Source organism: Giraffa tippelskirchi, chromosome 7 (genome assembly GCF_054371585.1).
Source record: "Giraffa tippelskirchi isolate mGirTip1 chromosome 7, T2T-mGirTip1v1.2.pri, whole genome shotgun sequence".
In the NCBI taxonomy this organism is placed as follows: Eukaryota; Metazoa; Chordata; class Mammalia; order Artiodactyla; family Giraffidae; genus Giraffa; species Giraffa tippelskirchi.
The window spans coordinates 8,965,198-8,992,428 of record NC_137281.1 but is presented as its reverse complement, the minus strand read 5'-3'; the positions used below and the strand labels follow the sequence as shown (position 1 = coordinate 8,992,428).

The 27,231-nt window shown below is 50.2% G+C and overlaps 1 protein-coding gene and 1 long non-coding RNA gene across 9 annotated transcripts in view; one reads left to right on the top strand and one right to left on the bottom strand.

The window, feature by feature from the left end:
• The window catches only part of ZC3H4 (zinc finger CCCH-type containing 4), a 38,357-nt gene extending 15,019 nt beyond the window's left edge, over window positions 1-23,338 (bottom strand). For 3 of the 8 annotated variants that reach the window (XM_081515536.1, XM_081515535.1, XM_081515542.1), the window contains exons 1-10: window positions 22,800-23,338; window positions 22,511-22,673; window positions 7,802-8,021; window positions 7,408-7,518; window positions 5,095-5,317; window positions 3,616-3,770; window positions 2,856-2,952; window positions 2,600-2,739; window positions 1,997-2,104; window positions 270-381 (exon numbers count right to left, since the gene is read on the bottom strand). In XM_081515536.1, the coding sequence (XP_081371662.1) occupies window positions 270-381; window positions 1,997-2,104; window positions 2,600-2,739; window positions 2,856-2,952; window positions 3,616-3,770; window positions 5,095-5,317; window positions 7,408-7,518; window positions 7,802-8,021; window positions 22,511-22,668 (1,324 nt within the window). In that variant the 5' untranslated portion in view covers window positions 22,669-22,673; window positions 22,800-23,338. Of the gene's footprint in view, window positions 1-269; window positions 382-1,996; window positions 2,105-2,599; window positions 2,740-2,855; window positions 2,953-3,615; window positions 3,771-5,094; window positions 5,318-7,407; window positions 7,519-7,801; window positions 8,022-12,295; window positions 12,848-21,034; window positions 21,097-22,254; window positions 22,405-22,510; window positions 22,674-22,799 lie in introns of those variants that run through there. The other 5 variants (XM_081515541.1, XM_081515540.1, XM_081515537.1 and 2 more) reach the window with 4 other exon arrangements.
• On the top strand, window positions 12,933-27,002 carry LOC145515345 (uncharacterized). The gene is made up of 3 exons (XR_014060852.1): window positions 12,933-13,034; window positions 20,420-20,522; window positions 26,682-27,002. It is a non-coding gene; the product is annotated as an uncharacterized LOC145515345 (long non-coding RNA).
• Window positions 27,003-27,231: the final 229 nt, after the last annotated feature.

The following is a 27,231-nucleotide window of genomic DNA, read 5'->3' as shown; positions in this document are numbered from 1 at the left end:
TGCAGAGTTCAAACCCACGCTACTCAAGGACCAACTGTATGTATGGGGAACATATAACATGCGTGCCTCAGTTTACTCATCTGCAGAATGGGAAGAGCAGACCCATCACAGGGCAAAGGTTAGGGCTGAACGAGAGGGAGATGGGCAGAGGGCTCTTGGGACCTCATCGGCGCACAAAGCGGAAGTGCAGTGAAGGCCAGCTGTTAACACCAGGTAAGGAGAAAAGGTCTACACCCTCCACAAGCTCGAAGGTGGGCACCAAAGGATATCATGCATGTAGGGGCAGTTCTCAGCTCTGGCACAAAACCCAGTGATGTAAAACTTGCACAATTCTCGCTTCTTTGGTAGCTCAATGTCGTGGCTAAAATTACAGTGGTCTCCCTGGAAGAGAACCAGTGAAAGGTAAGCTGTTTGCCAAGGAAGTACTGCTGTCACTGAGGAAGCACAGAGGGACCGATGACAAAAATGAACAGTCCCCCTCCACACATGCCCTGGTATCTATTCCGATCCATAAATGCACCAGCTTAAAATTTCTGCCAAAGCGTGTGCCCCTTTCTCCTGCCCCTGCCTCCCTCCCCCTTGTCCTCAGTTACCCCCCAACCCCCAGCCGGCTCCATTTTGCTGCCTTTCACTGCGTCTAACTCCTCCTCCTGCCCTCCCCTCTCTTACCCCCTTACTGCTTTCTATTTGCTGCGTAACAGCCAGTATTCAGTGTCACTCTTCTTTCTTCCTAACAGAACCCCAAGTTGGGTTTGTGCTCAGTTAAAAATATTCTATTTCCCAGCTTCCTATGCAGTTCTGCCCAATGAGATGTACATACAAGTCCCAGGGAAGACAATACTGCCAAGATTTTTTTTCCCAAAAAATTCCTTCACACAGTTTCTTCCTCCCAGCCCTTAGATGTGATGCACGGAGGCACACCAACCACTAAGCAACCATGAAGACGAAAGCCACATGCTTAAAGATGCCAGCATAAAAACTAGGGAGGAACCTGGGTCTCCCATGGTGTCACTGATCACTATACCTGCCCTGTAGTGCCCACGCCCAGACTCTGATCTCTTTATTTTTTGGTCACATGACATGGCACACAGGATCTCAGTTCCCCAACCAGGCATTGAACCCATGCCTGCTGCAGTGGAAGCACAAGAGTCCTGTTAGGATTGGACGGCCCGGGAATTCCCACACTCTGTTCTGAGAGACAAAATGTCTATGGGTTTCAGCCAGCGGAGTTGAGCTTTCGGCTATATGCAAACTGTACAATCCAAACAAAACAACATCCAGGTGAACAGAAGAAAGAAACTGTTCAACACCTGCTCCCTCTTTCTCTTCCTAATAGCTACTCATTTTTGTCTGTATGTATTTCAAGATCCTAAAAATAGTATGATTGCAACTCTTAACAAGGAAAACTTTATGCACTCACACACACACACACCTTTGCATGAAACACAGTAACATTTTTTCCTGAGACAGATATGTAGGTACAGTATTCCCTGGGAACATGTTGGCCAATATCTGCCCAATGACCGAATTTGAATAAAAAGCTGGCTGGCTGAACTAACACTGGATTATACTTGTTTCCTTCAGGACCCTGAGGTCACTGGCCCATCTCCTGGCATAACACTGCTGTGAAGGTCGAGGCAGGCCTGATCCCTTCCCACTCCCACCTCTTCTGCCTTGATGACTCCCTCTCCAACATTAAAGTTTACTAACTTAACCAGGCTATGTTACACCTTTGCATTAACATCAAGTCCAACAGAACATTTGAGGCTACATGGATCGGGTGAAAATTTTGGCCAAAAAATCCCAACCAAAATAACCCAGATGTGTCACCAATCTCCTCCTGGCTCTTCAATCATTTCCAGGCCCCCCACGCATCTCTCAATCACTTCAAGCCCACCCAAACACTGCCCCAGAGAGTGTGGCCTCCAGAATGGAAGAAGACCAAGAGGCCCACGTGTCCTGGCTCCAGGCACCCTGGTCCTGGGACTGCCCTTACCCACGTGCACCGCCCTTCCACGAAGTATTTGCAGATGACTTTGCCCTTCTTGTCAGACTGCTGGTGGGGCTTGTCATGGTCACTCCTTCGGTAGCTCCCGCCACCATCCTGTTGGGAACACAGAGTGGGAATGGAAAGGAGAATTAAAAGGAAGGGCAGGGAGAGGCCTGTGCAGGGCAGGTGGAGTGGGCTCTGAGGGAGTGAGGGTGAGAGGGGCTGATGGGCAGGGCTGACAGGAGCACCGACCAGCCGGTTCCATCCAGTGCCCAGGTGGGTGGGGTTAGAGCCCCGCAGCTTGGAACTGAGGACTCGCGTGCCACACACCTGCAGGAACGCATCCGCTCCGAGGCGGCACCTTCCTGGCAAACTCAGACAGCAGGTGACTGCAGGTGCTACAATGATGTGGCTTTAAAAACAGAGGGTCTCCCCTAAAGAGCATCACCCAGGAGAGCTGATTAGTGCCGAGAGGGCCCCCCACAGGGAACGGCTGATGGGAGCAGGGGGATGGGATCAGCCTCAGAAGACAACTCATGTAAAGAAATAAACATTTTCAAGAAGGAGCCACGAGTATGAGCATCACGAGGGCACGGAGTGCCGACTTACGCCCATGTCGTCGTCGTAGAAGTCTTCGTCGTCGTTCATGCTGCCCTTGTTCATCCCACCTCGGCTGCCTCCTCGACCGCGGCCCCTGCCCATCCCTTTCCCTCGACCTCGGGAACCCCGGCCGCGGCCTCGACTTAACCCTGCAGAGGAGAGAGACGGTGTTCATCCACAGCCTCTCCCCAGAACCGGAGTCCCGCAGCTCCCAGGAGGAGCCCCTTCCCTCCCTGCTGCCTCGCCCCTCAGAGCCCCTGCTCACCTCGCCCTCGGCCGTCCTTGGACCGGCGGTACTGGTTCAGCTCCTTGGAATAATCGTCATAGTCCTCATCTCCCATCGGCTCCTCACTCTCTCCATACTGGAGCCCCAGAGCGGAGGAAAGCAACAACGTGTCATTTGCGGAACAGTGAACCATGTCCTGAACTATACATGCCACCTCCTTCTGCCTTTTTGTACACTCGGGACAACACTAGACTGGGGAAAGGCAAGTGAGCGGCCCTGGGACTCACACCTGCGCCCCTCTTCACACGCCCCAGCATGGGCAGTGTCTGGGTGCTAGTCCTTTCCCTGAGGTCTATACTCTTAGGACTCCCATCCCCCTGTCCCTCCCAGCTCCCGGGGGACAGCGGTGCAGCTGGAACAAGCAGCAGCATGGCCAGGTCTCGGGCAGGGAGAGAACACGAGTGTGGCAGCTCTCCCGTGTGTGTAGGGGGTGAGTAAACAGATGACTATAAAGGCTTTGAAAGCACCCTGGGGAGCCCTTTCTTCAGGGACGGGCAACAGAGGCACCGAGAGAGAGGAGAGGCTGAAGATGCTCTGACAGCTCAGCCCCTGGAACCTTTTCAATTCTGAACCTCGGGAAGGTTCTCGCTATTCAAACAACAAAGGAATATTTGGAAACATAGAAAGAAACCTGCCATCTGATGCCTTCTTCCCAGCAGTCTCAGAGACCACCTCCAACAGAGCCTGCGCCCACCAGCCACCCGCCCCCGCCCCGCCCCTGAGCTGGAGAAAGCCTTACGTCCATCTCCTCCTCATAGAAGTCCTCTTCGTCCTCCGGGTGGTCTCCTCCCACAGAGCCTCTGCCCCTGCCTCGGCTGCCTCTGCCCATGCCTCGGCCTCGAGACCCTCCACGGCTGCCTCGGCCTCGGTAGCCCCTGCCTCGGCCCCTGCTGCCTGCATGGTGATGAGACAGTGAGTAAGGGAGAAGTTAACCCCCGTCCGCCCGAGGTCAATTATTTCCTCCTCCTCCTCCTCCAAGAAGCCTTCCCAGCTGCTCTGGGCTGACACACAGTCCCTGGGCCTCTGGACAGGGCTGGCTCAGCACCACGGACACACAGCTGCTGCACGCTCCCCACACGACCCTGACTGCTGCACTCTCCCATACAAGGGCACCAGGCACATGGGGCCACCAAGCACCCAACACAGGGCTGACCCAACTAAGATGCTGTGACGCCAGAACACCTACTGCCCTCTCCTGCATAAAGTGATTTTCAATAAATGTTTGTGGTTTTAAATGAAAAAAAAAAAGAAAATGCTGTGAGTATAAAGTGCACAGTAGATTTCAAAGACTTAGTTAAAAGAGAGCAAGAGAGAAGGTAATATACATTTATTAAAAAATCACATCTATTTTGATCACATGTTGAAATAAGATTTAGAATATATAAACATCATAAAATGTGTCATTAAAATTAATTTCATATGTTTTATGTTTTTAATGTGACCACTAGAAAATTTGTCAATTAGACAGTGGCTTGCATTGTATTTCTGTTAGACAGGCCAGTCCAGCGTCTCCCCAAAGAACAGGGCCTATCTACAAAGAAGTGCAAGAAAGCCTGCTGAATGACCAGCCACTCAAACAAGCAGCGCTAAGAACCACTGAGCTGGAAAATTCTGGAAGCCCTCTGGGGCTAGGAAATATGACTGGCAGATGGTTCTGAGAGGTCAGGCTGGGTCTCTGGTGCACAGCCCTCCCCCATCCTCCTAATTGCCACAGGTTCAAGGTTCAGAGGTGTGGCAGTTCCCTGGGCTACAGTCACACCTTATCAGGTGATGGGAGACGGGCAGCTGGGGAAGGAGGCATCAGCCGTCAGTGACCCTCCCAAGCTGCGCAAAAAGCTGGCTATCTCTTCAGAACTGACCAGGAAATGAATTTAAAGAGCAACCCTTCAGAGGATTCCCCAGGGGTCCAGTAGTTGGTTAGCACTCAGTACTTTCACTGCCGGGCCTGGGTGGGGAGGCCCCCCTCCAAAAGCAACCTGAGCCACAAGAGCCCTTTCCTTGCCTCGTGCCAGCCTGGCTCCCTCCCAGCCACAGCCCCAGCACACGACCCTCTACTCTGGTGGGGGAACCTGGTCTCTGGTGCTTGCGGGGTAGCTCCCTGCCCAGCCCCCTCTATGCTCATCTCAGCCCTGAATGACAGTCCTCCTCTTGTCCCAGACCTGCCGCTGCGCGGGTACGGGGCCCAGCCCAGCAGGCCAGGGGGAGCGGCGGGCCCCACCTCGGCCCCGGCTGCTGCCCTCCTTGGCGCGCCGGTACTGGTTCAGCTCTTTGGTGAAGTCGTCATAGTCGTCCTTGCCCATGTCCTCCTCCTCGTCCCCCTCGTACTCCCCGTACTGCTCGTTCTCGTAGTCGTCGTACATGCCGTAGCCTTTGCTGTCCATCTTGGAGTAGGACTTCTTGGGCAGGGGCGTGGTGTGAGACGGAGGGTACTGCTGGTGGGACTGACGGGGAGAGGACAGTGAGCCCCGGGGCCTCCGGTTCAGACCGCCAAGACCCCCGCTGTCCTCCAAACTGGCACGTCTGTCTAGGTGTCTGTGCTGGCCCTGGGGTGAGAGGCTAGCCCCGAGTCATGCTGGGTCCTGGCTCCCACCCGAATGAGAGCTGGGCTGTGGGCCCAAGTGTCTCTGTTCTTCAGAAAGAGCCACAGTTGCAAAGACAATTGAGAAACAGAGGCCCCATGACCCCTGAAGAATGGAGTGGAAAAAGAAGGGTGTATTTCCTAAGGATCTAGAACAATCTCATTTGGGGAGGGGGCTTGCTAGGCAAGAGGGATGCTCTCTAGTCAAAAATCTCCTGGGGCCTTGGAATTCAATTAATGACTACTTGGGACCCAAACTAGTGGCTTCCCTGGTAGCTCAGTTGGTAAAGAATCCACCAGCAATGCAGGAGACCTGGATTCGATGCCTGGTTTGGGAAGATCCCCTGGAGAAGGGAATGGCTACCCACACCAGTAGTCTCGCCTGGAGAATTCCATGAACAGAGGAGCCTGGCAGGCTACAGTCCATGGGGTCGCAGAGAGTCAAACACAGTTGAGGGACTTTCACTTTGACTTTTGGGGCCCAGGCTAGAAAATCATTTAAATGATGCTTTCCAACTGTGCTAGTTCCAACAGATACTGGATGAAGTTTAAAAATATACATATAGCACATTTGGAGGCCACCAAGATGTCCTTAAGTAGGTAAAACAGGTAAACAAACTGTGGTACATTCAGATGGGATTATCCAACTCCAATGGAGTATCCAACAATGAAAAGACATGGAAGGACCATAAAGGCATCCTGCGAAATGAAAGAAGTCAATCTGAAAAAGCTACATATGAGTCCAATTACATGACTTTCTGGGACTGGCAAAACTACAGAAACAGTAAAAAGACTGGTGAGTGTGAGGGGCCTGCAGAGAGGGACTTCAAACTACTTTATATGATAGTATATGGTGAATATATAACAGGATGCACCAATGGTGGCTAAACAATTGCAACAAATGGACCACACTAATCCAAGACATTAAAAACAGGGTAATGGGGTGGGGTGGGTGTGGAAGGGACTGGTCTATCTCCTCAATTTTCTCTAAACCTAAAACCGCTCTACGAACAACAAGGTCCTACTGTGTAACACAGGAAACTATATTCAACATCCTGTGACAAACCATAATGGAAAAGAATATGAAAAGAATACATATACGTATAACTGAGTCACTTTGCTGTACAGCAGAAATTAACACACTGTAAATCAACTATATTCAGCAAAATTTTAAAAACTAAAACGGCTCAAAAAGTGGATCTTAAAATGCCTTAACCCCTAGTTCCCAATCAAAGCTTGTGGTATTCCCTGCATTCCCTGCCGCCCTCAAGTTTAAAGTCTGAACCTACGTGAATAGATTAACATCGGTTCGAATATCTACAATAACTGCTGTGATGGGTGATGCTGAATACCGGGTACCTTTATGAACTTAATATTTTTTTTAATAAAAAATATCTATGCTGATTCATTTCTTACTGGTTTTGCCAGGGGAAAACAATATACAAACTGGACAAATAATTTAAATTTATGCTTAAGCTCAGCGCTATGTAACTTCGGACCCCACAACATCTGAGGTGATTTATTCCCATAACCATTTCATTCTCTTGCCCATTTTCTACAAAAGGTGATTTCAGAACAGTGTTCAAGTCAGCTCTGACGGGGACAAATCAACATCTTTCTCAGGGACAGGGGACAGACACGATGAGTCCTGCCAAGGCCACCGCGGAGGTGGCCTAGAGAAGCACGACCATCCGCCACCGACTGGGCTCAACCCAGCTCCTGCCCCGGGAGCTTCAGCCTAGCTGAAGTGTTCTAAGTCTCAGCGTGGGGGATGCTGAAGGAATCCCCCATCTAGAAAGTGGGGGATAAAACCAATATCTAATCCTGCGGAATTAAAATCCGTGTACAGAGCCACGCAAGAGTGCCCAGCACACCACCAGCACTCAGGAAACGTGGGTGATTTCATGACCCCAGCTCCCGCCCTGTGGGGGCCCCGGAGCAGCGGGCACTCACCGGCGCGTAGGGGGGGCTGTACTCTCGGTATTTGCGGTGCCCCTTCTCGCTGGGGCTGAAGTCCGAGTCGTCTGAGAAGTCCGAGAAGTCATCGCTGGAGGAAGCGTGGCGCTGCAGGGACAGGGGGCAGAAGGTCAGGGCTCCCGCGGCGGGCGAGCCACGTGCCCAGCTGCTGCAGTGTGCCAGCCAGGCTCCGCGCAGAAGGCCTCACCTAGGGGCATCTAGCGGCAATGGAGCATGAGCTACCACTCTTCAGAAAAGGTCTTTAAATAGTTTGGGGAAAGGAAAACCAGCCTGATTAAGTGTGCCCTCTGGCCTGACGAGCTGAGCTCGGGCCCCGGGGCACGAGGCCGGGCCCAGCGTCGGCAGGCCCCGCGCGCCCTGCGGGACCTACTTTGTGCTTGGATTTCCTCCTCTTCTTGGACCTCCTCTTCTCCTTCTCCCGTTCCTTCTTGCGCTTCCGCTTCAGCCTCCGGTGAGACTTCTCCTCGTCCGAGTCGCTGTGGTGCTTCTCCCCCTTCTCCTTCCGGCTCCTCTCGGGGCCCCCGGGGGTGTCCTGCGTCTCCTCAGCCCCGTCATCTTCCAGCTCGCCTTCTTCCAACTCACCATCTTCCCTGCGAACCGACCCCACGGCTGAGTGAGCGCAGGGTCTGAGGGGGGCCCGTGGGGCTGTGGGCCAGCAGGGCCCAGGACTCAGGGTGAGAGGCCTGCCTTCTGCCCCACCCCGTAGCCCCCCACCCCGAGGCCATTATCTACTGTCTGTTGAGGCGGAAGACGGGGGGCCCGTGGAGAAAAGGCTCGGGTCCCCGGGTCTCAAGGCCTGACCTGCTCCGTCAGCTCCATGGCTCTGGGCCAGAGGCGAGGAGCTGGGCAGGTGGAGAGGGGGGAAGGGTCCTAGACCCCTCCCTGAGGTTCCCGCATGACAGGGGCAGGAGTGCCCACAGAAGGGCTCAGCCCCGCCTACTGCTGGCCCCTCGTTTCCCACCTGACTCGCCGTACCTACAGCATCCACCTGGCTCCCTGTCCTACAAGTTCCTGACTCTGTCGAATCCCCTACACGTCACTCCGATCTCCAGCACTAAGAAATAAAATCACCCTCCACATGGGACAGATGCTGCCAACAGGACATTCTAAACATCTAAATATCTATGGGGTGGGGTGGGGTGGGGGTGAAGGGATAAATCAGGTTAAGAAAAGGAGCAGCTGGAAATGGAATCCAGTTTTTGGAGCCAAACCCACAGACACAGTTCTCACAAATGCAGGAGTTGGTTTAAAAAAATAAACAAGTGTAAAAAAACGTCCAAAGCTCCCAAAGTTCATCATGCATGACGACTGCCAAGTATGTGTGCGAGCACAAAAAACTCCATTAACTAAGACCCACAGAGAGAATGAAAAGATAAAGAGTAACATGACGGGCCCAAGACCTAAAAGGCTAACCCCAAAGGGAACTAATCTCAGCAGAAAAGGCCCTGGCTGTTCAGAAGGGACCAGCTCAGTGTGGGAACAAGCTCATCAGGGGGGCTCAGCCCCTAGAGCCTCGAAGGTTCTAATGGGCTTTGTGGAGAAACAACGGCTGACCTCTCTGAGGATCCTCCAGGGCCTTTTCACATACAAGGCTCCCTTTGGGCATCTCTGTGCTGGCCGCCTGACCACCCATCAAGGGGACCCTCCCATTAACTCTCACTCTCAATTCAAAGGAGTTGGGGCAGCTTAAAACCCAAGTGGTCCAGGCCAACGGTTACTCCGTTGGCAGAGGTCGAAGGCAGTTCTCAAACACAGAATGCAGAACCAAAAAACTCCTACTGATGTTTCAAGGGAAACAATACAACGAGGTGACTGTCCTGGGCCAGCCAGGCAGGAAGAGTCAAGGCTGGAGAAGGCCACATTCCTGACAAGTGAGGCACCTCCTGGCTTGGGTGTGGCCCGCAGGAGAGTTGCTCCGTGGGGAGCTCTCCTGGGAAGAGGTGACTACTGGAACAGCCTCACCCACAGTAAAGGCGCCACCAGACTGGGGAAACTGGTTCTGGCAAGCTCCGAGCTGAGGGGGAAGCTGTTATTCAGGGGCATGGCAAACTTCCTGCGGAGACCTGGAGTCGTGCAGGACTCGGTTAGAGCAAACCCGTCCCTGCTGAGAACTTGGCTGGGCCGGCCAGGTCACCAAACCTCAGGAGGAAAAAACAGGGACAGAGAGACTAGACAGACAGACGCTACAGGACTAGGGAAGGCCCACAGACAGACTGGAGAGGAAGGGGTTGGTGCTCTGTGAAGAAAAGCTAAAAGGAAAACAAAAGCACCACTCTCCACACTTTAGTCCAGAAAGGGAAAAGTAAAAAGTATCCAGAACCTCAGGGCAGGGAGGGAGGGAGCCTGGGAAGACAGGAACTGTCTGGGGGCCCAGAAGCCTGGATGAGAAGTCGAAGGCTGCAAAAAGCAAAACACCCTCCTGGAGCTAGGAAAGGCCTGTCAGAGTGGAAGGGACACCCTCAACCCTCTCGTTTTCAAACAGAAGGAACTTAAAGGGATGGCAGGTGAAAGGGTGTGTGGAGGTCAGACAGACGGGCGTGACATGGAAAAAGTCAGAAACTGGTTCTTAGCTCCCCGTTCTTTCCTTGATTGGTGAGGATGGAAAGGGAAGGGGGAGTAGCTCATTGACCGCCTCCTCCGATGCCACGCACACTGAGCATCTTCTCTGTGCTGGGTCTTTGAGCCCGCTTCTGCGCTGCCCTTACAGGAAAAGATACAAATGACAAGAAGCCTAGTCCACAGGGCAGGGAAGCTGAGCCGTCTGTGATACAGGGCCAGGAGCTGAGCCGGAGCGTTTGGACCCTGCAGACACTCCTCAGCCCCCACGCTCATGGACAGGGACACTCCAGCACAGCAAGCGCCAAGTCCTGCCCAGGGTCAGCTGAAACCTCCACTTGTGTCCTGCTGTCACACACACACACCTCACACTTGCCCAGGGGGCAAAGACCATCCAAGCAACTCCAAGAGCTTCAACCATCCTCAAGAGAGATCCCACAAGAATGCCTTTTCATTCCTCAGGCTTTATCCAAGGCAGGGAATTCCAGCATTCAAATCCACTTTACAAAGACTTCTTTTAGCCCAAGGCAGCTTCTCTGTATCATCTCTATTAACAGCCCCAGGCAGATCTACAACTTTTTACAAACTGGGGAGTGAATACTTGAAACTCAGTTCCCTGGGAGCTGGGAGCAGATGCAAAATAAAAAGCATTAAAAAAAAATTTTTTTCCTGGTGATTTCTGAAAGGGAACAGGATACTAGAGGGGACATGGGAATGAATGGAGACATCTGACTGCCTACTGCTCCTTCTCCCTATTCTCTGGCCACGCTGTGCTCTCCAGCTTTTCCGAGGACTGGGCTCATCTCTGGTCACCTGAGGGGGTGCCCCTGGATAACACTGAGATTCTCAGCTAAATGTCCTGCATGAATACAGGGCCTATTTTTTTCTATACCAGAAGGAAAAAAAAGGGAGGGGGCGGAGAATCAAACAGGGCTGGAGGCAGAAATTCTGTGGGCCACTGACAACACAGGGGCAGCCTCTGCAAAACAGCAACAGGGTTTAAGTGGTGCCATTTAACAGACTGCCAGCAAAATCCGTGTCGGAGTGGCATTAAATACCGAGGGAGCATGCTTAATAGACTGTGACATAATCCCCCAAGCAGAGTGGGGGAAGCCCCACTGCGCTAATCATTTCAATCTAGACGTGCCAAACCCTCTTGAGACAAGCACGCAGGAGAAAGCCTGAAGCATCGGCCTAGGCAGCGGCCACTTGATTTCCAGGGCCTGGGCTGGCAATGCGCTGGGACGGCTGCACCACGGCCAGCCCGCCAGAGCTATCAGGGACCAGAAATTAACCATGCTGGGAGGCCAACTTAGGATGGGCACCCAGAGGGGAAAGGGGGAAAGGCCAATTCCCAGCAGAGGGTCAGTTCTGCCTGGTGCCTCTCAGACTGAGCATCCAGGGCATTTAAGTTTCCCCTTGCAGAGCTGGTGATGACCAATTCCTCTTTTGGGGTCAAAGAAGAGATCTGGGTGCCCATCCTGAAGAATGCCTACCAGGCCAACTCCACAGGTTCATCACACATCATGGGCTTGGCAAAAACAGTACAGAAACCTCATGCTTCAAAGGAGGCTGGCCTCATCACGCCAGTCTAAAGAGAGGGCATCCTGCTTCCTTCTGCAGATCAAGTAACTTGGCCAGCTCTGCATCTTCCCTAGCGTGTGCTCTGGTATGGAATCTGAGCCTTGGTTTTCTCATCTGCAGAATGGAGTAAGTACAGCACCCCCCTCAAGGGGTTGTGAGGGTTACATGAGATAACATGGATAAAAGCCCTGATGTCCGTCGGGGGCAGGCAAAGAGTAAGTACTAGACATATGGTAGCTACTGGTATTAAGAGCCACCCAGCAGGAGCACACATCCGTGGGGACTATCCTAAACCGCTGCCAGTCCTTACGGAAAGCACTTTCTCTGTGGAGAAGCTACAGCCAACTCCCCTCAGGGACAGCTGCCAACCGCTGGCCAGCAAGCTCCTGCTTTCCTTTGGTGTGTCTACGCATGTGCCATCTTCTAATGACGACACTGACAGGTCGACACCTCCCCTTACTCAGCTCTCATCTAGGGGGTCCAACAAAGTAACCAAGTGGCGGACCAGGAGGAAGAGGCCCAGGGAGAGCTGAGTCCCGGGAAAAGGGGACAAAGGTCCCCGACAGAAATGAGGTTTGGCAACACGGACATCCTCTAGATGAGAGCTGGATGGAAGCTGAGAGGGGCCTGGGTTTATGCATCAACCAGATTTATGAGAGAGAGAGAGGGGAGAGACGGGCACAAAACAAAAAAGATGAAAACCCATGGGAGCAGTGGCTGTTACCTGAAGATCATGAGAGCCCTTGACAAGAGGCGGCTAGGTTAATGTGAAGGTCAAGGTCATGATCATTAACTGCCCAAACTCTCAACAAATTGCCTGGGTAGGCTCTGAATGACCCATTAACTAGGGACAAAATTACAAAAATTACAAGGAGGCTCCGCCTCTTCAAATGTTTAACGACAGGCCTAAATGCAGACACCCGGGATCCCCAAGTCCGATCGGGGGGGGGCAGTCGGTTACTAAGAGCAAAGGCATGGAGCCTTTCCTTTACAAAACTGGCCCAGGGCGCCTGCCTGAGGAAGGGCCCTAGAGACCTTCCCTCAATTTAGGCCATGGTGAAGCAGCCACAGGGAGGGGAACCTCACTGAGGGATTTTCAGAGGCTGGAAATTCTTGAAATAAACCTCTGAGTCTTGCACGTGTTTTTCAGTGTCCTTACTACCTAGGTTCATCAACCACAAATCAGGAGCAAATAAGCACTGTGTTCACCTGTCCCTCAACATTCTCAGGAGTGGTCATAACTGGCTCTGTGATGTCACAGCATTTCCATGGCAACAGGGCCACATCACAGACCCCACCTAAGCAGCAAGCACCAACCAGCCCCTGGAGATGAGAAACCCGAGCCACACCCTAAACCCATCACTTCAACAGAAGTGAGACAGCCTGCCCAGTGCCAGGACCCTGCCAGGAACACACCAACAAGTCACTGTGGGGGAAACTGGAGAACTCTGAGTCCAGATTGGGTATCTGAGATACTACGTAATTATTGTTAATTTTGTTAGGCATGGTTAAAGTTTTGTGGTTATGTTAAAAAAAAAAAATTAAGTTAGAAGATTCATACTGAAGAATGTATGGGTGAAATGAGATGAGACCTGGGATGTGCTTTAAAATACTCAAGGGGGATGGGGGAGGTAGTGAGATGAACCAAAATTGGCAAAATGATGTTTAGAACTGTTGAAACTGGTGACGGGTACATGGTGGTCTGTGATAGTATTTCCTTGTCTCTTAAAATACTGATATGTTAGAAAATGTCCCTAAGAAAATGTGAACAGATAAAAAAAAGATGCCCTGGGTGAGGACAACCTCTCAGTCAAGTGAACAGAGCTCATCAAGGTCCTCAAGACATTCATTTCCCCCAGCAAAGAACTGGAGCTCAAGGGAGGGCCTCCAACAGCCCTCACCTCTTGGCGGTGGTTTCCCCAACTACAAAACCTCCCTGGGCACCCCAGGGTCTCATAAAGTCCAAGAGCCATAGGAAATATTCATGACTAACATCCTGTAGCACTGATTTCCATGCCAGGTACCACACTGCTGAGCTCTGCACATCTGTCACCAAAACGCATTAACAAACATATGCAGTAGTGACTCAGTATACCCATTTTACAGGCAAGTAAACTGAGGCTCAGAGATGGGAAGAAATATGCCCACAGGGTCACAGAAGGAAGAAGCACAACGGGAATCCGAGTTCAGGACTTTCTGACTCCAGGGCCAGCTGTTAACCTCAACCCCTGAGACAATTAGAAATTATCCAAAAGAGAGTAATTTACTATACTGACCAACTAACCAAACAACTGCCACTCAAGTTTAAACCTGAGAAGGAAAAAAATAACACATAGGTGCAGAAAATAGATCAAATCAAACAGTACTGCAAAAAATGCCAAAGGGAGGCCCTAAGACACCAGACAAGCTCCTTCAACACTGTGTCCTGTTTCAACTGTGAAGTGAACGCAGTAAAGGAGCCTCTGAGATGGATATATTAATACATCCTCCTGGGAAGAAGCCCTGAGACCACGTAAATCAAGGTTTTAGTGTCAACCTGGCCCAAAATACAGGCTCAGGAGTAAATCTATCAACATGAAGAGACACTATAAGCCCATCCCCCCAGGCCATCCCATGTCAAAGGAATGGAACTGGGACATTCAAAAATATGACCCAAAGAAATCTGGATAGTTTAGGGAATAAGAGGTACTCAGAAAGGTCTAAGGAATCTTAGCAAAAAAAAACAAAAACAAAAAACAGGACTTATCCCAAGAGCGACAGAAAGCAACATTAATCCAAGGAAAGAAAATTCCAAAGTCCTCTAGAAGGATCGCTAGTCCTTCCCCAAGTGTGTGGCATCCACAACCCTCTGAAGCAGAACATTGCTGTAGAGCTGAAAACAAGCTGACCAAGTAAAAACCCAGCCTGCTGGAAGGAGCTGAGTCCAAAGCATCCTTTTCTTGGCTCAAATAGCTATTCTCCTGCTCCCACTGGCTCTGAAAACAGTGTTCTTGATAAAAGTATCTCTCTGATTCAAGTTTTTCCTGTCAGATGAACCTCTGAAATTTGCTTCTCTTTCTAGCCACATTCTCAGACCAACCACGCTTTGGATTGCTTAAAGCTGGAAAGATGCTGGTTCTCATCCAAAGAGAGCCAATTCCTGTTATTCCAGAAATGAAAGCTGAATCACAATACCTGTGAACTAAGACTTCTTGTTGATAATTTTTTCAGAGGCATCAATTTCATTCCATTTAGCCAAGACAACGTATTAATATTTTCCTCTTACAAGAGATCTGGCCTAGGATGCCCAGATTTCTTGTTCATATACACAATTATTTGTTTACAATTATTTGTTAACTTCTGGTCAGTTGTGGGCTCTAGGAGGGCAGAGAAGAGACTGATAGTCATCCCTGGGTTTCCAAGGGCTCAGAACAGGGCCAGGTATAGATGGGGGTGGGTGCTTGGGATTCGGTCCACACAAACAGGCATGCATCTCAGCCATCCACACCCTTTGTCAATTTCATCAGCACAGTCACTGGACCATTTCCCAGGGAGCAATCTGGATCACTTAAAACTCTGTAATCGACAGGTCACTGAGGGGTGACCTCTGATTGCAAACTCATTCACCAAGGTGTTTGGTGAGGGCTTCCTGAGAGGCCAGAGGGTAAAGGACAGGAGCCCCTAGGTGACTGCTACATCAACCCAGCAGATGAAAGCGGCTGCCGGTCGGTCGCCTCGGGGCTGCAGCCAGGGCCCTGCCTCGGCTGCGGAAAGGCTGTGCTTCCGGGGACTGCTCTGGTGCCCTGAGTCACGGCAGGGCCTGGAATCCCAAGGAAACCCAAGCCCCAGTGTCTGTTAGGAAAATGCGGAGGGCAATAATCCAAGCCACCTGCAGTGGATGTTCAGCCAAATGACACTCGCGCCTGGGCCCAGGCTCCCTTGGGTCGGGCCACAGCAAGGATGGGTTAGCTGCCATCCGCGTTCATGCTGGGCTTCAAGAGGGCTCCGGTTACTCCTAATGAATGAAAATCCCTTTGCTTCAAAAGGTTCAAAAGCCAGGGTGTGGAACACACCAATGATGGAGCCTCAGCAAGTCATGGAGGGGCAGGAGTACAGAGGGGCCCCCCCCCAACAACTTTAAAGTTCCTTCCCACTCCCTACCCCCACAACAAAAATAAGCGATGGTGGCTGCTGCGCAAGCCCTCCAGGCACTAGGCCCACAACCAGTGCAGAGGCCAGCAAACTTTTTCTTACAGAGCAAAGGAATAAACGCTTTAGGCTTTGCAGGTCATACAGTGTCTGTCCCAACTACTCCGCTGTTTAGCACAAAAGCAGCCACCACTGAGATAAAGGAATGTTTCAATAAAACTCAACTTACAAACTTACACAAAACCACATTTGACCTTCGCAGTACTCTTTTTCCATCCCCTTTCTTTTTTTCCCCCAAATACAGGAGGCAAATCAATAAATGAACTTCATATTCCACTAAAGCCTGCCTGCTGCAGTTTGAAAAATGTTGTACCAGATCCAGGTTGGCCTCTGGGCATAGGGCTCAAGTCTGGGTATAGGCTGCCCAGGTTCTAACTGCCTTCACACCCAACAGCTCTCTGACCTTCAAACAGCTGACTTCACCTGTGTTTCAGTTTCTCAGCATAAGGCTGAAGTGAGCTCTGTGCAGGAGAGGCACTCAGCCCGCGGGGGCAGGTAACCTTTGACCTTCACATAACAATGCCCAAGAGGTATCCTCATACCTTTGGGAAGGCCTTAGGAGTTGAGCAATTCAGGAGGCATGATCAGACTGCCTGACTCCCACGTCCACCACCACCTACCACTCCCCACGGTCTCTCCACCAGAACAGGGCCAGCCTGGCGTAGAGGGAGCAGGCAGCATCCAGGCTCCACGGAACTTCATGGCTCTGGAGTCGGGGGTTTCTGGGACCACTCGACAGGGACAAAGGATCCAGCTTGAAATTTAGCTAGCTGCCGAGCCAAGGTTTCTCTAGTGGCTCTGCCTGGGATCTAGCCTTTTAGCCTAACCTTACAATTCATTTCCAAGGCATCTATTCTGCAACCGGTACCCGGAGCTGCAGTTGCAGCAACCATGGTTCACTGTGGCCAGAAGCGACAGAAGGTAGGGCACACATGAGAAGGTAACATGAGGCCTGCTTAAAAGGCAGTGTCAACCTTTGCCCAACTCTAAATAAAGTCCTGAGGAGAGACGGACTCCTTGAACACTGCAAGTGAACACTGTTCTGCTCCAAGAAAAGCACGGGACAAGCCTGGCTGCTAAATGAATAGAACCTGAACTGGCTCAGCCAAATCACCAAGGGGTGGGAAAACCTTGGAGCTGGGGCAGGCCTTGCTCATTTCTCTCAGAGAGACTGGTGAGGGTGAAGAACTTGCTTAGGGGGATGTGACTAGTTAGCAGTGGGTGAGCTGCCAGAGCCCTCTTGATCCCCTGCTCTCAGGAGGCCGGCCAAAGTTGTAGACTTAACTCAGACCTGAACTGCAAAAGATGAATAGGGGAGGTAGCCAGTATGAGCTCAATTCAAGAATACTGGAGTGGGCAGCCATTCCCTTCACCAGGGAATCTTCCTGACCCAGAGATGGAACCCAGGTCTCCCGCATAGCAGGCAGATTCTTTACTCTCTGAGCCACTAGGGAAGCCCATGACTGTTTTACCATCTTATAATAATGACACTGAGCAAGTAAGAAATGCCTTAAGATTGCTCCCACTCAGGTGCAACCCTAATGGGCTCCTTGCAATTTTAATGAGCTGACCGTAAAGAAACCTAAGAGATGAGAAACTGACTTCCTTCAAAGACACAGATGTTACTCTTACTTCTGTTTACACACCAGACTGTAAATTCTATTTAGAGTTCTTCTCTAGCAGGGACAGCAGGAAGATAAAGAAGCCAAGATTCTCTGAATGCCAGGCATTGTGTGGGTGTCCTACATATGCCCATCTGACCACAATGCCCCTGAGAGGAGGGCATTATCCTCAGTGCCCACTGCACACTGAACACAAGCTTATCCGTCTCCAAACCCACGCTGTTCCTTCAAATCCTGTCGCCACCTCCAATGTTCAGAAGATGTCACCACTTGCCTTACAAATAGCGAGCTGAGTCACCAGTTCACACAGATGAGAACGAAAACAAGAGAAAGATACTCAACCTAGAGCAATTTGGGCAGCAGACGCACTGTGCGCTGAGCAGAGAGACGACGTACTACTAAAAACGATTCCAGTATGGGACCTAACTACATCTACACCAATCCAAAAGCGGTGTCTTCCTCTTGCTCATCAACTGATTCAGGGTCAGAAATGTATTCAAAAAACTGCCCCTGTAACCTCATACTGTTACTAAAGCAAGGCAAAAAGCTTTGCACAATATCTTCAACACTGCATCTTCATGAACTGACAAAAGTAAAAGGTCTGCAGCAAATACTCAGCCCATAAATTTGGAAAGTCAAATCCAAGATACCGGACTTCCAGTTTCACCTTAACTTACCCAAATTAACCTTATATGCCACCCAAACAGCCAAGCCTTTTCCACTCTTTTCACTGGGTTTTGACTCTGAAACGGACCTTAAGCCATGTAACAGGATTCCCTCCACCAGTGAGCCGAAGGCTCCTGCATGTCTTTCAATCAGCTTATTCAATACCAACTGCCAGAAATCTCAGAAATCATCCTTTTTCTTTTCCCTTCCCATTGTCTCAGTAGCTACGGTACCAAGGTACAGGTGAGCGCTGTGCTCAGACACAGCCACTTCACTGTTTGAGCTGAATTATATTTTCTTCTAACCGTTTAAGCTGGGTCACAACCTGGTCCTAGAAGATACCGTCCACAGGGACCAAAATTAGGTTCTCTGGTATATGGTTTGACCTGAAGCTACCACAGAGGCTTGGTAATAGTTTCATTAGCAATTTTCACCACAGAGGCTATTTACTGTAACTGGATCTGGCCTACGTGATGTGATAGTTCTAGGGACCTGACAACCACAAAAACGTAACATAAGTGAACAAGCAAGGCACCCCTGAGACACCCAATTTTCTCCCATCAGGGAAAGGAAAAGATCAAAGAGAAAGGAATGGAGGTGGAGGCCTTATTCAACGACAAGCCCGATAGGAAACTCTCCACATTCAACCGGACGGGAACATCCAAACTCAGAATCAACATCCATCTCTAACTTGCCAGTCAACAGCTGGGAAAGCCTTCATTTCTACAGGTGCAGAACAATGTTCCCTTGGGATCAGCCTTCCTGGCTGAGGAAAAGTCATAACGGTGGTTTTCTAAAACAGCTAACCCTACTTTCAAAAAATTCTGGCTTGTCGAGACTCAAAAATTTAAACCTTCAGAGCAAATTGAAACCTTATCTGGGAAACAGTTGCAGAAGGTGAACTAGAAAGCCCTTTTGGGGAATCACATTTTTTTTTCTTTTGAAGAGCAAATTTGAGAGGAGTTAAAAAAAAATAAAGGAGTTTATGACGACCAGAATAACCATGTTTCTATGGTAACAGATGATTTTTGTTTCTACTGGGAGATTTTTATTTGCTTTCAGATTAAACCTCTCCCCCAGAGAATATAAAAATTTTAAAGATTACAAGTGTGTAAGAGCTGCTGTTAAATCAGAGATTCTGAGTGACACCCTTTTTTTCTTTTTTGCAACATCCATTAATTTGAATTTTAACATCGGTACATAGTTCGGGGGAAAAGGTAGTACTGTGACATTTCAAAAACGAAGACTACAGAGATACAGTTTGACATAATGACTGGGGCTTCTTGGATTTGATAGGATTTCTTTGAGAAGGAAAAAACAACAAACCCTTGTGTTGATGTGCCTGAGCGTTTTACAGTGTTTGAGGAGATATTTTAACATTAATGACTGCTAAAAAATTTCACTTAAAAAAGAAATTTTCACATTTTAAAAGTAAAATTTAAAAAAAAGCATCCTACACTGAGTAGCCCTTGACACTTGGTAGGGTCATCTATTAGCATCCAGTTTCTGCCCTTGACTCCTGGAGGAGAAATTTCACAAATGGGAAGCTTCAAATAAATGCTCATTTTCAGCTGACCTTGTGCACTAGAAAGTGTGTTCAGTTTGTGCTTCAGACATTTTTTTGCAGGAATACTGGACTGTGTGGACATTTCTTCCTCCCACAAAGGATTTTACATACCTAAGATCATCACGGCACTTAAGTTGTGAACATATGGAGAGAAAGAACAAAACAAGTGGCCCACTGAATTGCAGTTTACATGTTTCCTCATCTAAATGTCGGTGAACTTTTTTTCTCCTAAGAACGGAAAAAAGGAAACAGGATCTTTGGGAGGAGAAGAGGGCTGTGTGTTAAAAAGTTTTCTCTAACAGAGTAGTATGTCAGGGACCAAAAGTGGGCGAGAGGGAAAATGGAACTTCACCGTGTTTTGTCTTTTAACAGAACTCATGCTTGTAAAACATATCAGAAGGAGTGTTTGGTTATGCAAGTCATTTCTGTTGCTTTTTTCCTTGTACATGTAGGAGAGAGGGGACTGGGGGCTGGAGGAAGTGTTCTCTCCACCATGGCTGGGCGTGTAACACGTTTGCATCAAGTTTTCACGGTCAGGCATGTGCTTTCGAACAAAGGAACAGTGGAGATGGGGAGAGGAGACTGAGGCTTGACACACTTTACAGATTTGGTGCTTAAACAGTACTTTACAAATGACTTGCTTAATTTAAACGTCCATCACCATAAGAGACATTGAAGTTAAATGAGAAAATAGGATCTACTTGAACCACAATCTTTTGGGTCAGTGGGAAAGAGGGAAGGGAGAACATTAACTTGAACACAAGTATCATAAACCAAATTCAGTAACTTTGTCTCCTACAAACAGATGTCAAGTATCCACTTTCTTCAAAGATGAAGGCTGGAGACAAAGCAATGGATTGAAATGGCAAGAGGGAGATCAAGGGCTTGGAAACATATGGGCCTCTTAGGTAGGTTTTTGACATGTTACAGTAATGTACCTTTTTTTTTTTTGAGCAAACTGTGTACATCAAATTTAAAAAACTAAACATCAAAAAGGATGTGCAAGTCTAAAAGGGCTCAACAGGGTTAGAATCCTGATTTGAACATAAAAATTCACTCACTCAAGCATCACTTTGGTCTAAAGGCGAGGAGGAAGGCAGGCAGGAAAGGGACAAAAAGAGGGAGATAATTGAATTACTCAATAAAAGAGGCTACTTACCAGCCCAACCCATTGTAAGACATACACTTCTGACATAAGAGAACTCCTTAGAGGTCGAATAAAGCGTGTAAGCACCTTTGAGTAAAGCACCTGCCCCAAGAGGGGGCCCGGAAGCCCAACGTGGGCTTAGCGAACAGACCTTTGCTAATCTGTTTATTTCCTTGAACTGGAGTCAGGCTGCGATGGGCTGCGATTCCCAGGACGATACATTTAATTAGAACAAAACAGAACAAAACAAAAAAAAATTTGTAAAAAGCTCACCAAACTGCTGCACTTGTGTCTCTGAATGTGGGTGGCATTTCTTTTAAAAGGCAAAGTATGGTCTGTGAAGGAGAAAGGGAAAAGGGGAGGTGGGAGTGGGGAGAAGGGGCCGTGGTGCCTGGCTGGGGAAGCCCTAGCTAAGACCCCAGTCTAAGGGAGGGTCCTCTGCGACTCCCCTGCCCCGGGCTGCGACCGGGCAGCCATCTGTCCAGCGCCCTCTCTTCCTCTCCCCACCCCCACTCCCTCCAAGACTCTCCCTCCAGCCAGCTGAAACCCTGCTAACATTTCCAAATCCGCTCTCTAGCCACCTCTTCCCCTGCCCTACCAGGGAAGAGTGGGCGAACCCTGCACCCCAACCTTCTGCTGGCGCAGGGGAAATGGGGCCCCAACCTCGCGCTGAAACGCGTCGGGCTGGCCCCTTTATCACCCTCCAGAGAAGGGCATGGGGCGAGCCCATTTCGCACTTAATACAGGGGAGGGGGGCGCTCCCTTTCACCACTTGCCAAAGCACAAGGAAACCTCGTTTTTTTTCCTCCCGGAAGGGATGGCGCCCCATGATAGCCCGAAAAGGGAGGGAACCCCATGAGAAAGAGGGGACCAACTTCCTCTCCTCTCCAAGGCAGGGAAACCAAACCTCAACAGCTTACCCCCACCACCCCGCGCGCCAGTAAACGCCATCACCTACCTACGAAAAGCAGGAGGACCCCTCCCTTTAAGAAATAGCTTGGGAAGGGTCTTCGCCCCCAAAAGAGGCAGGGGCTTCCAAAGGGGCTAGAGATCACCCTCCCCCGCAATTTTTGCCCCCTAGGGAATAGCTAGACAACAACTCCCGCCAAAAAGTGTAAAAGAGCCACAACCGAAAGGACCCCCCCCATTAGGATGGAGAAAGAAATGAACAAACCCCCACTTTCTGTCTCCCACGAAAGCTAGGGTACCTCTCCAAGTAGGGTAGGGCACACCTCCCCCAGGAGAAAGGATACTGCCGGGGGCTGGGAGACCCCGCCAACTCCCTAAGAGCGGGGCTGTTGCTCCAGATCCCCCCCAAAGGGTCCGGGAGCCCCTCCCCCATTCCCTTCCCCGAAGCCAGGCGACAGGCAGGCGGGCCCGTGGCTGCCAGCTCCGGGCGCAGGGGCAGCCAGGACGCCCGTGGGCTTCCGAAGCCCCCCCCCGGCGCCCCATCCCCAGGGCGGGCGCAGGGGGTCCGGGGGGCGCCTCCTCACCTTCCCCTCAGCATGGCGCCCAAAAAAGACAGAGCGAGAGCGAGGGAGAGCGGGCGAGCGCCGCGAGGGGGGGGAAACGCATGAGGCCAGGAGAGAAAGCAAGCGAGAAAGAGCGAGCGAGCGAGAGACACCCACCGACCCCGCCCTTCCTCCTCCTCCTCCTCCTCCGCGGCCCGGCCCAACATGGCCGCCGCCCCCCTTCCTCCTCCTCTACCTCCCCCCGGGGACGCCGCCCCGGCCGGGCCGGGGGCCTGACCTGTCGTCAGGGAGCGGGAGGCGGTGGAGGAGGTGCGGGGTAGCCAGGCAGGCGTCGGGGGAACACAGAGGAGGCGAAGGCGTTGATGGCGGTGGTGGCGATGGCGGCGGCGTCGACTCTGATGGCGGCGGCGGGGGGGTCCCGGGCGCGGCCTCCATAGTTCCTTTGGGGGGGGGAGGGGATGTTAATGCACGAAAAAGGACTGCTTGGGCGTAGCGGGAGGGGCACACTTCAGCTCTTGAGGGCTCCTGATCGGAATGGGTATATATATTTTCAATTTCGGAATCACCTCTGCGCCGACCTCCGCGTAGGCCGCGCGGCCTAGGCCTCCGCGGGTCGCTCGCCGCCTGCTTACTCCGCAGCCCGCCCCGGGGTCACTCGCTCACGGGCGCGGGGCCCTCATCGGGGCGAGAGGCGCCCCCGACACACACACACGCACCCCCGCGGGCCCGGGGATGGGAGACCCGGGGGACACGGACACTGGTGGGTGGTTCGGTGTAATTAGCGCGAGCCGCGCGCGATGGAGCAAGCGAGGGGAAAGGGGAGAAGAGGGGAGCGAGCGAGGGCGGTTAAAAAAAAAGGGGGGGGTTTAAGGAGAGAAAACGGGCCGCGGAGACGGGCCGACTGTCTTGTCTGTCAGCCCGCCTAGGTGCCCCAGCTGCCCGGCCCCCGCCGCTGTCAGAAATTCACACAAAATGGCGGCTCGGCCTGGACGAGCCAGGAGGCTGAGGCGGGAGGAAAGGCGAGGTGGGAGGGGGAACTGGGAGGCGGAGGCCGTGTCACGTGGAGGAGAGACGACAGCTCTCCCGATGAGCGGCGGAAAGAGCCGAAGGGAGAGAGTGAGGCCGAGGCTAGGCGGAAAAAGCCGGAAGGAGCTGAGCTGAAGTTCGCGAGAGGCGGGAAGAGCCGAAGTTGTCGATGGGGGTGGGGCTAGGGAAAGAATGCGAAGCCCCTCCGTGCCGGAAACAGCCGAAGCGAATCGGGATTGGGAAATAACAAGAAACTGAGGTGATCCGGAAAGAACCGAAGGCAGTGTCGCGGGTGAGTGGCAGGAGGCGGAAAGAGCCGAGTGATGCCAGGCGGCGGTAATAGGGTTTAGACCGAAAGAGATGAAGTGTGGGGCTAGTGAAGCGATTAATGACAAGAGTAAAGACTTTGAGGAATTCGCCCTAGAGCAAGCGAGAAGAACCTAAAATTGCTAGGTTTAGGGGAGGCGGGAAGAGTCGAAAGCCTCAGGTGGGAGAATAGGAGGGAAGGAATTCGGGATATGGAGAGAAAATAATAACCGAAAGCTGGAGATCGGGTGCCTGGAGTTGTAGGTTTCCGGAGGATGAAGCTCAACAGGCCCGGAGATGACGTCATTAGAGACCTCGGTCGCTAATGTTATTCTTGGGCGGTGCGGGAGGGCGGGTCTTAGTAATTCTTTGGGAGAGTTTAAGAACCTTGAGCTTAGTAGGTAGAAGATCTCAAAAGCTAGACTTGGGAACGCTGACCGGGTTCGAACAGTATAAAAACGTAAAATCTTTTGACCCTCACAACTCTTATAAGGGGAGCTACCATTATGCCCATTTGATGGATGTAGACTGAACCTCAGTATCTAGCTAATTGGCTCATGGTTATAGGATTAGCCGTAGGGAGCATAGCAAATTTTTAGTCACAGCTGTCATTCCATTGCTCCCCTGCAAAAATTCTGGTCAGTGCTGTTTACAAGAGAGGATCTTCGTTCGATGCTTTTATGAGCACCTTGTACAGGTCGAAGTCCTGTGATGGGCGAAAGGAACATAGTTTCTTCTTAATAGAGCTTAGAAACCGATAATGCCCCAGGGGAAAGAAACTGGAAGTTAAAGAGTAAATGAAGACTCTTATTGTCTTGGGGGACAAGGTTGTTTGAGCTGAGACAAGAAGAGATAATTCCAGGCAGAGGAAATAAATTCTTTCAGAATCTGACAAAGCAAGGACCAGTTAGATTCCAAGAACAGAGAAAAGCCTTGTGGCATAAGAGAATCTGGAGGCAGAGGCTGCCAGATAGCCTGCTATATTAATCTTACTATAAAATTTAAAAATATCCCAAACCAGGTCTGGGACACAAGATCTTCATGAGGGTAATTTGCAGCCTCCTCCAGGGGAGAAATTAGCGTTCCTGATAAAGTGACAGGATTAAGCCATTTTCTGTTGAGTTTTGTTGGAATGAAACTTCTGGGAAATCAGTGGCCCACCCAGTTAAAAGTCAGCTGACTGCCAGCCAAGAATCTGCTGACCTTTAACCAGATCATCTTTTCTTCCTGGATCTAATCTGTAGTCTAAGAAGGTTACTTAACAATTCTCTTCCATAAAAAATGCTCCTACTAGAGAAAATGTTTGAATTGGCCTTCAAGAGAACTTTTTCCCTTGCGTGCATGATTGTAATAAAATATTGGCACGTGCTCATGACCAAGTTGTCCAAAAAATTTTGTTTAACACACGGAGAGTTAGAGCAGGGCTGTGAGAATGGAAAGGAAAAATACGGAAGTGGGTCTTTATAAAGCCATGTAACTCAGATTCAAACTTGTACCCACGGTGTTTTAACTGAGATCACTCACCTGGTCTCAGAACTTGATAAAGCTCATGTTCTTGATGTCTCATTGCAGAATGAATTCAGTAAGAGAAAAAGTGATAGGAAAAAGTGGATTTCAATAGAGAGAAACACACTCCACAGAGTGTGGGCCATCTCAGAAGGTGAGACTAGCACCAGGGTAGGGAGTTGTCAGTTTTTACAGGGGTGGGTAATTTCATAAGCTAATGAATGAGAGGAGTATTCCTACTGTTTTAGGGAAGGTGTCCACTTTTTTCTTTATTTTGGTTTTGTTTGATGTTTTTTGGCTGTGCTGAGAAGCATGTGAGAGTTTAGGTCCTTGACCAGGTATCAAATCTGGGCCCCCTGCTGTGGAAACGAGGTCTTAACCATTGGACCACCAGGGAAATCCCAAGATGCCCACTTTTTAACTTTTATAGTCAGCTTTGAAACTGTCATAGCACCTGTGGGTGTGTCATTTAGCTTACTGGTGTGTTACAGTGGGGCTTCCCATTGGCACTAGTGGTAAAGAACCTGCCTGCCAATGCAAGAGACATCAGAGATGTGGGTTGGATCCCAAAGTGATAAGAGCTATAGATAAAGGTATAAACCCCTTTCAACCACACCTTAGTAGTGTAGTGAAGTCACTCAGTAGTGTCCGACTCTTTGTGACCCCTTGGATTGTAGCCCACCAGTCTCCTCTGTCCATGGGATTTTCCAGGCAAGAATACTGGAGTGAGTTGCCATTTCCTTCTCCAGGAGATCTTCCTGACTCAGGGATTGAACCCGGGTCTCCCACATTGTAGGCAGATGCTTTACCTTCTGAGCCACCAGGGAAGCCTCAACCACACCTCAGTTTATGTTAATGAAGTGACTTTTGGAAAGCCACCAAGCTAGTTGTCAGGGGAACCAATCAGGAGATTGCACTTTTTGCTCCCACTCCCCAATCCCTAGAAGAAGGGAGAGGGGCTGAAGATTAACTTAATCACCAATGGCCAATGATTGAATCAATTATACATACATAGTGGGGCTTCCCAAGTGGCTCAGTGGTAAAGAATTCACCTGCCAATGCAGGAGACTCCGGTTACATCCCCAGGTAGGGAAGATCCCCTGGAGTAGGAAACAGCACCCCACTCCAGTATTCTTGCCTAGAAAAATCCCATGGACAGAGAAGCATGGTGGGCTACAGTCCGTGGGGTTGCAAAGAATCAGACACAACTTAGCGACTGAGCACAGGCACACACACAAACACACACACTCCTACATAGTGACACCTTCCTAAAATTCCCTAACCTATGGGGTTTGGAAGAGCATGGCAAAGGATGAGATGGTTAAATAGCATCCCCAACTCAGTGGACTTGAGTTTGAGCAAACTTCAGGAGATAGTAGAGGACAGAGAAGCCTGTTTCTAGTAGAGTGGAAACAAAGGCGTTCCCCTGGAGGCGCTTTGAAAAATAGCCCAGCAGTTATCAAATACAGGCCAGCTGACTTGGTGTAGGAATGTACTCCTACACCAAAATACAGCCCTGAGATAAAATTCAGGTTTTATAGCAAGATAAGAAAAATTTTAACCTATTTTTTTTTCTCTCCCCTGTACTGTGCTTTGTGTATCTGCATTAGACGTCGACCGAATCTCCCCCCAACCACAGAAAGACCTGCTCAACCATAAAGAGAAACATTCTCTCAGCATCAACAAGACAACTCCTTAAAAGATAACATCTTCTTGATTTTGTAAGGGACCACGTGACCCACCACTTTGTACCCCAGATCTGAATTGTGCAAACTTTCTACATCACTTAATGTACAGTGTTCTGTCTCAAAAACCTAAATAACTGTGCTTTGGCCTCGAACAGGTGGAACAGTCTCAGAACTTTCCGAGAGGCTGTTTCTAGGTTATAATCCTCCATTTGACTCAATAAAATTTTCCATTTCTTTCCTAGATTGATCAATTCATTTTTTTTATTGACAACCCCCAAAGTATATATCCCACAAGTGCATACAAAGGCACAAAGGAGATTGGGGATAGTAAGGACTTCCCCTTCCAAGGTAGGCAATGCGGGTTTGATCCCTGGTCAGGGAGCAAATATCGCACACACCTCAGAGCTAAAAAACCAAAACTGAAAATAGAAGCACTCAAATCTAAGTTTATCTTGTCAATTTCTCTCCAAGG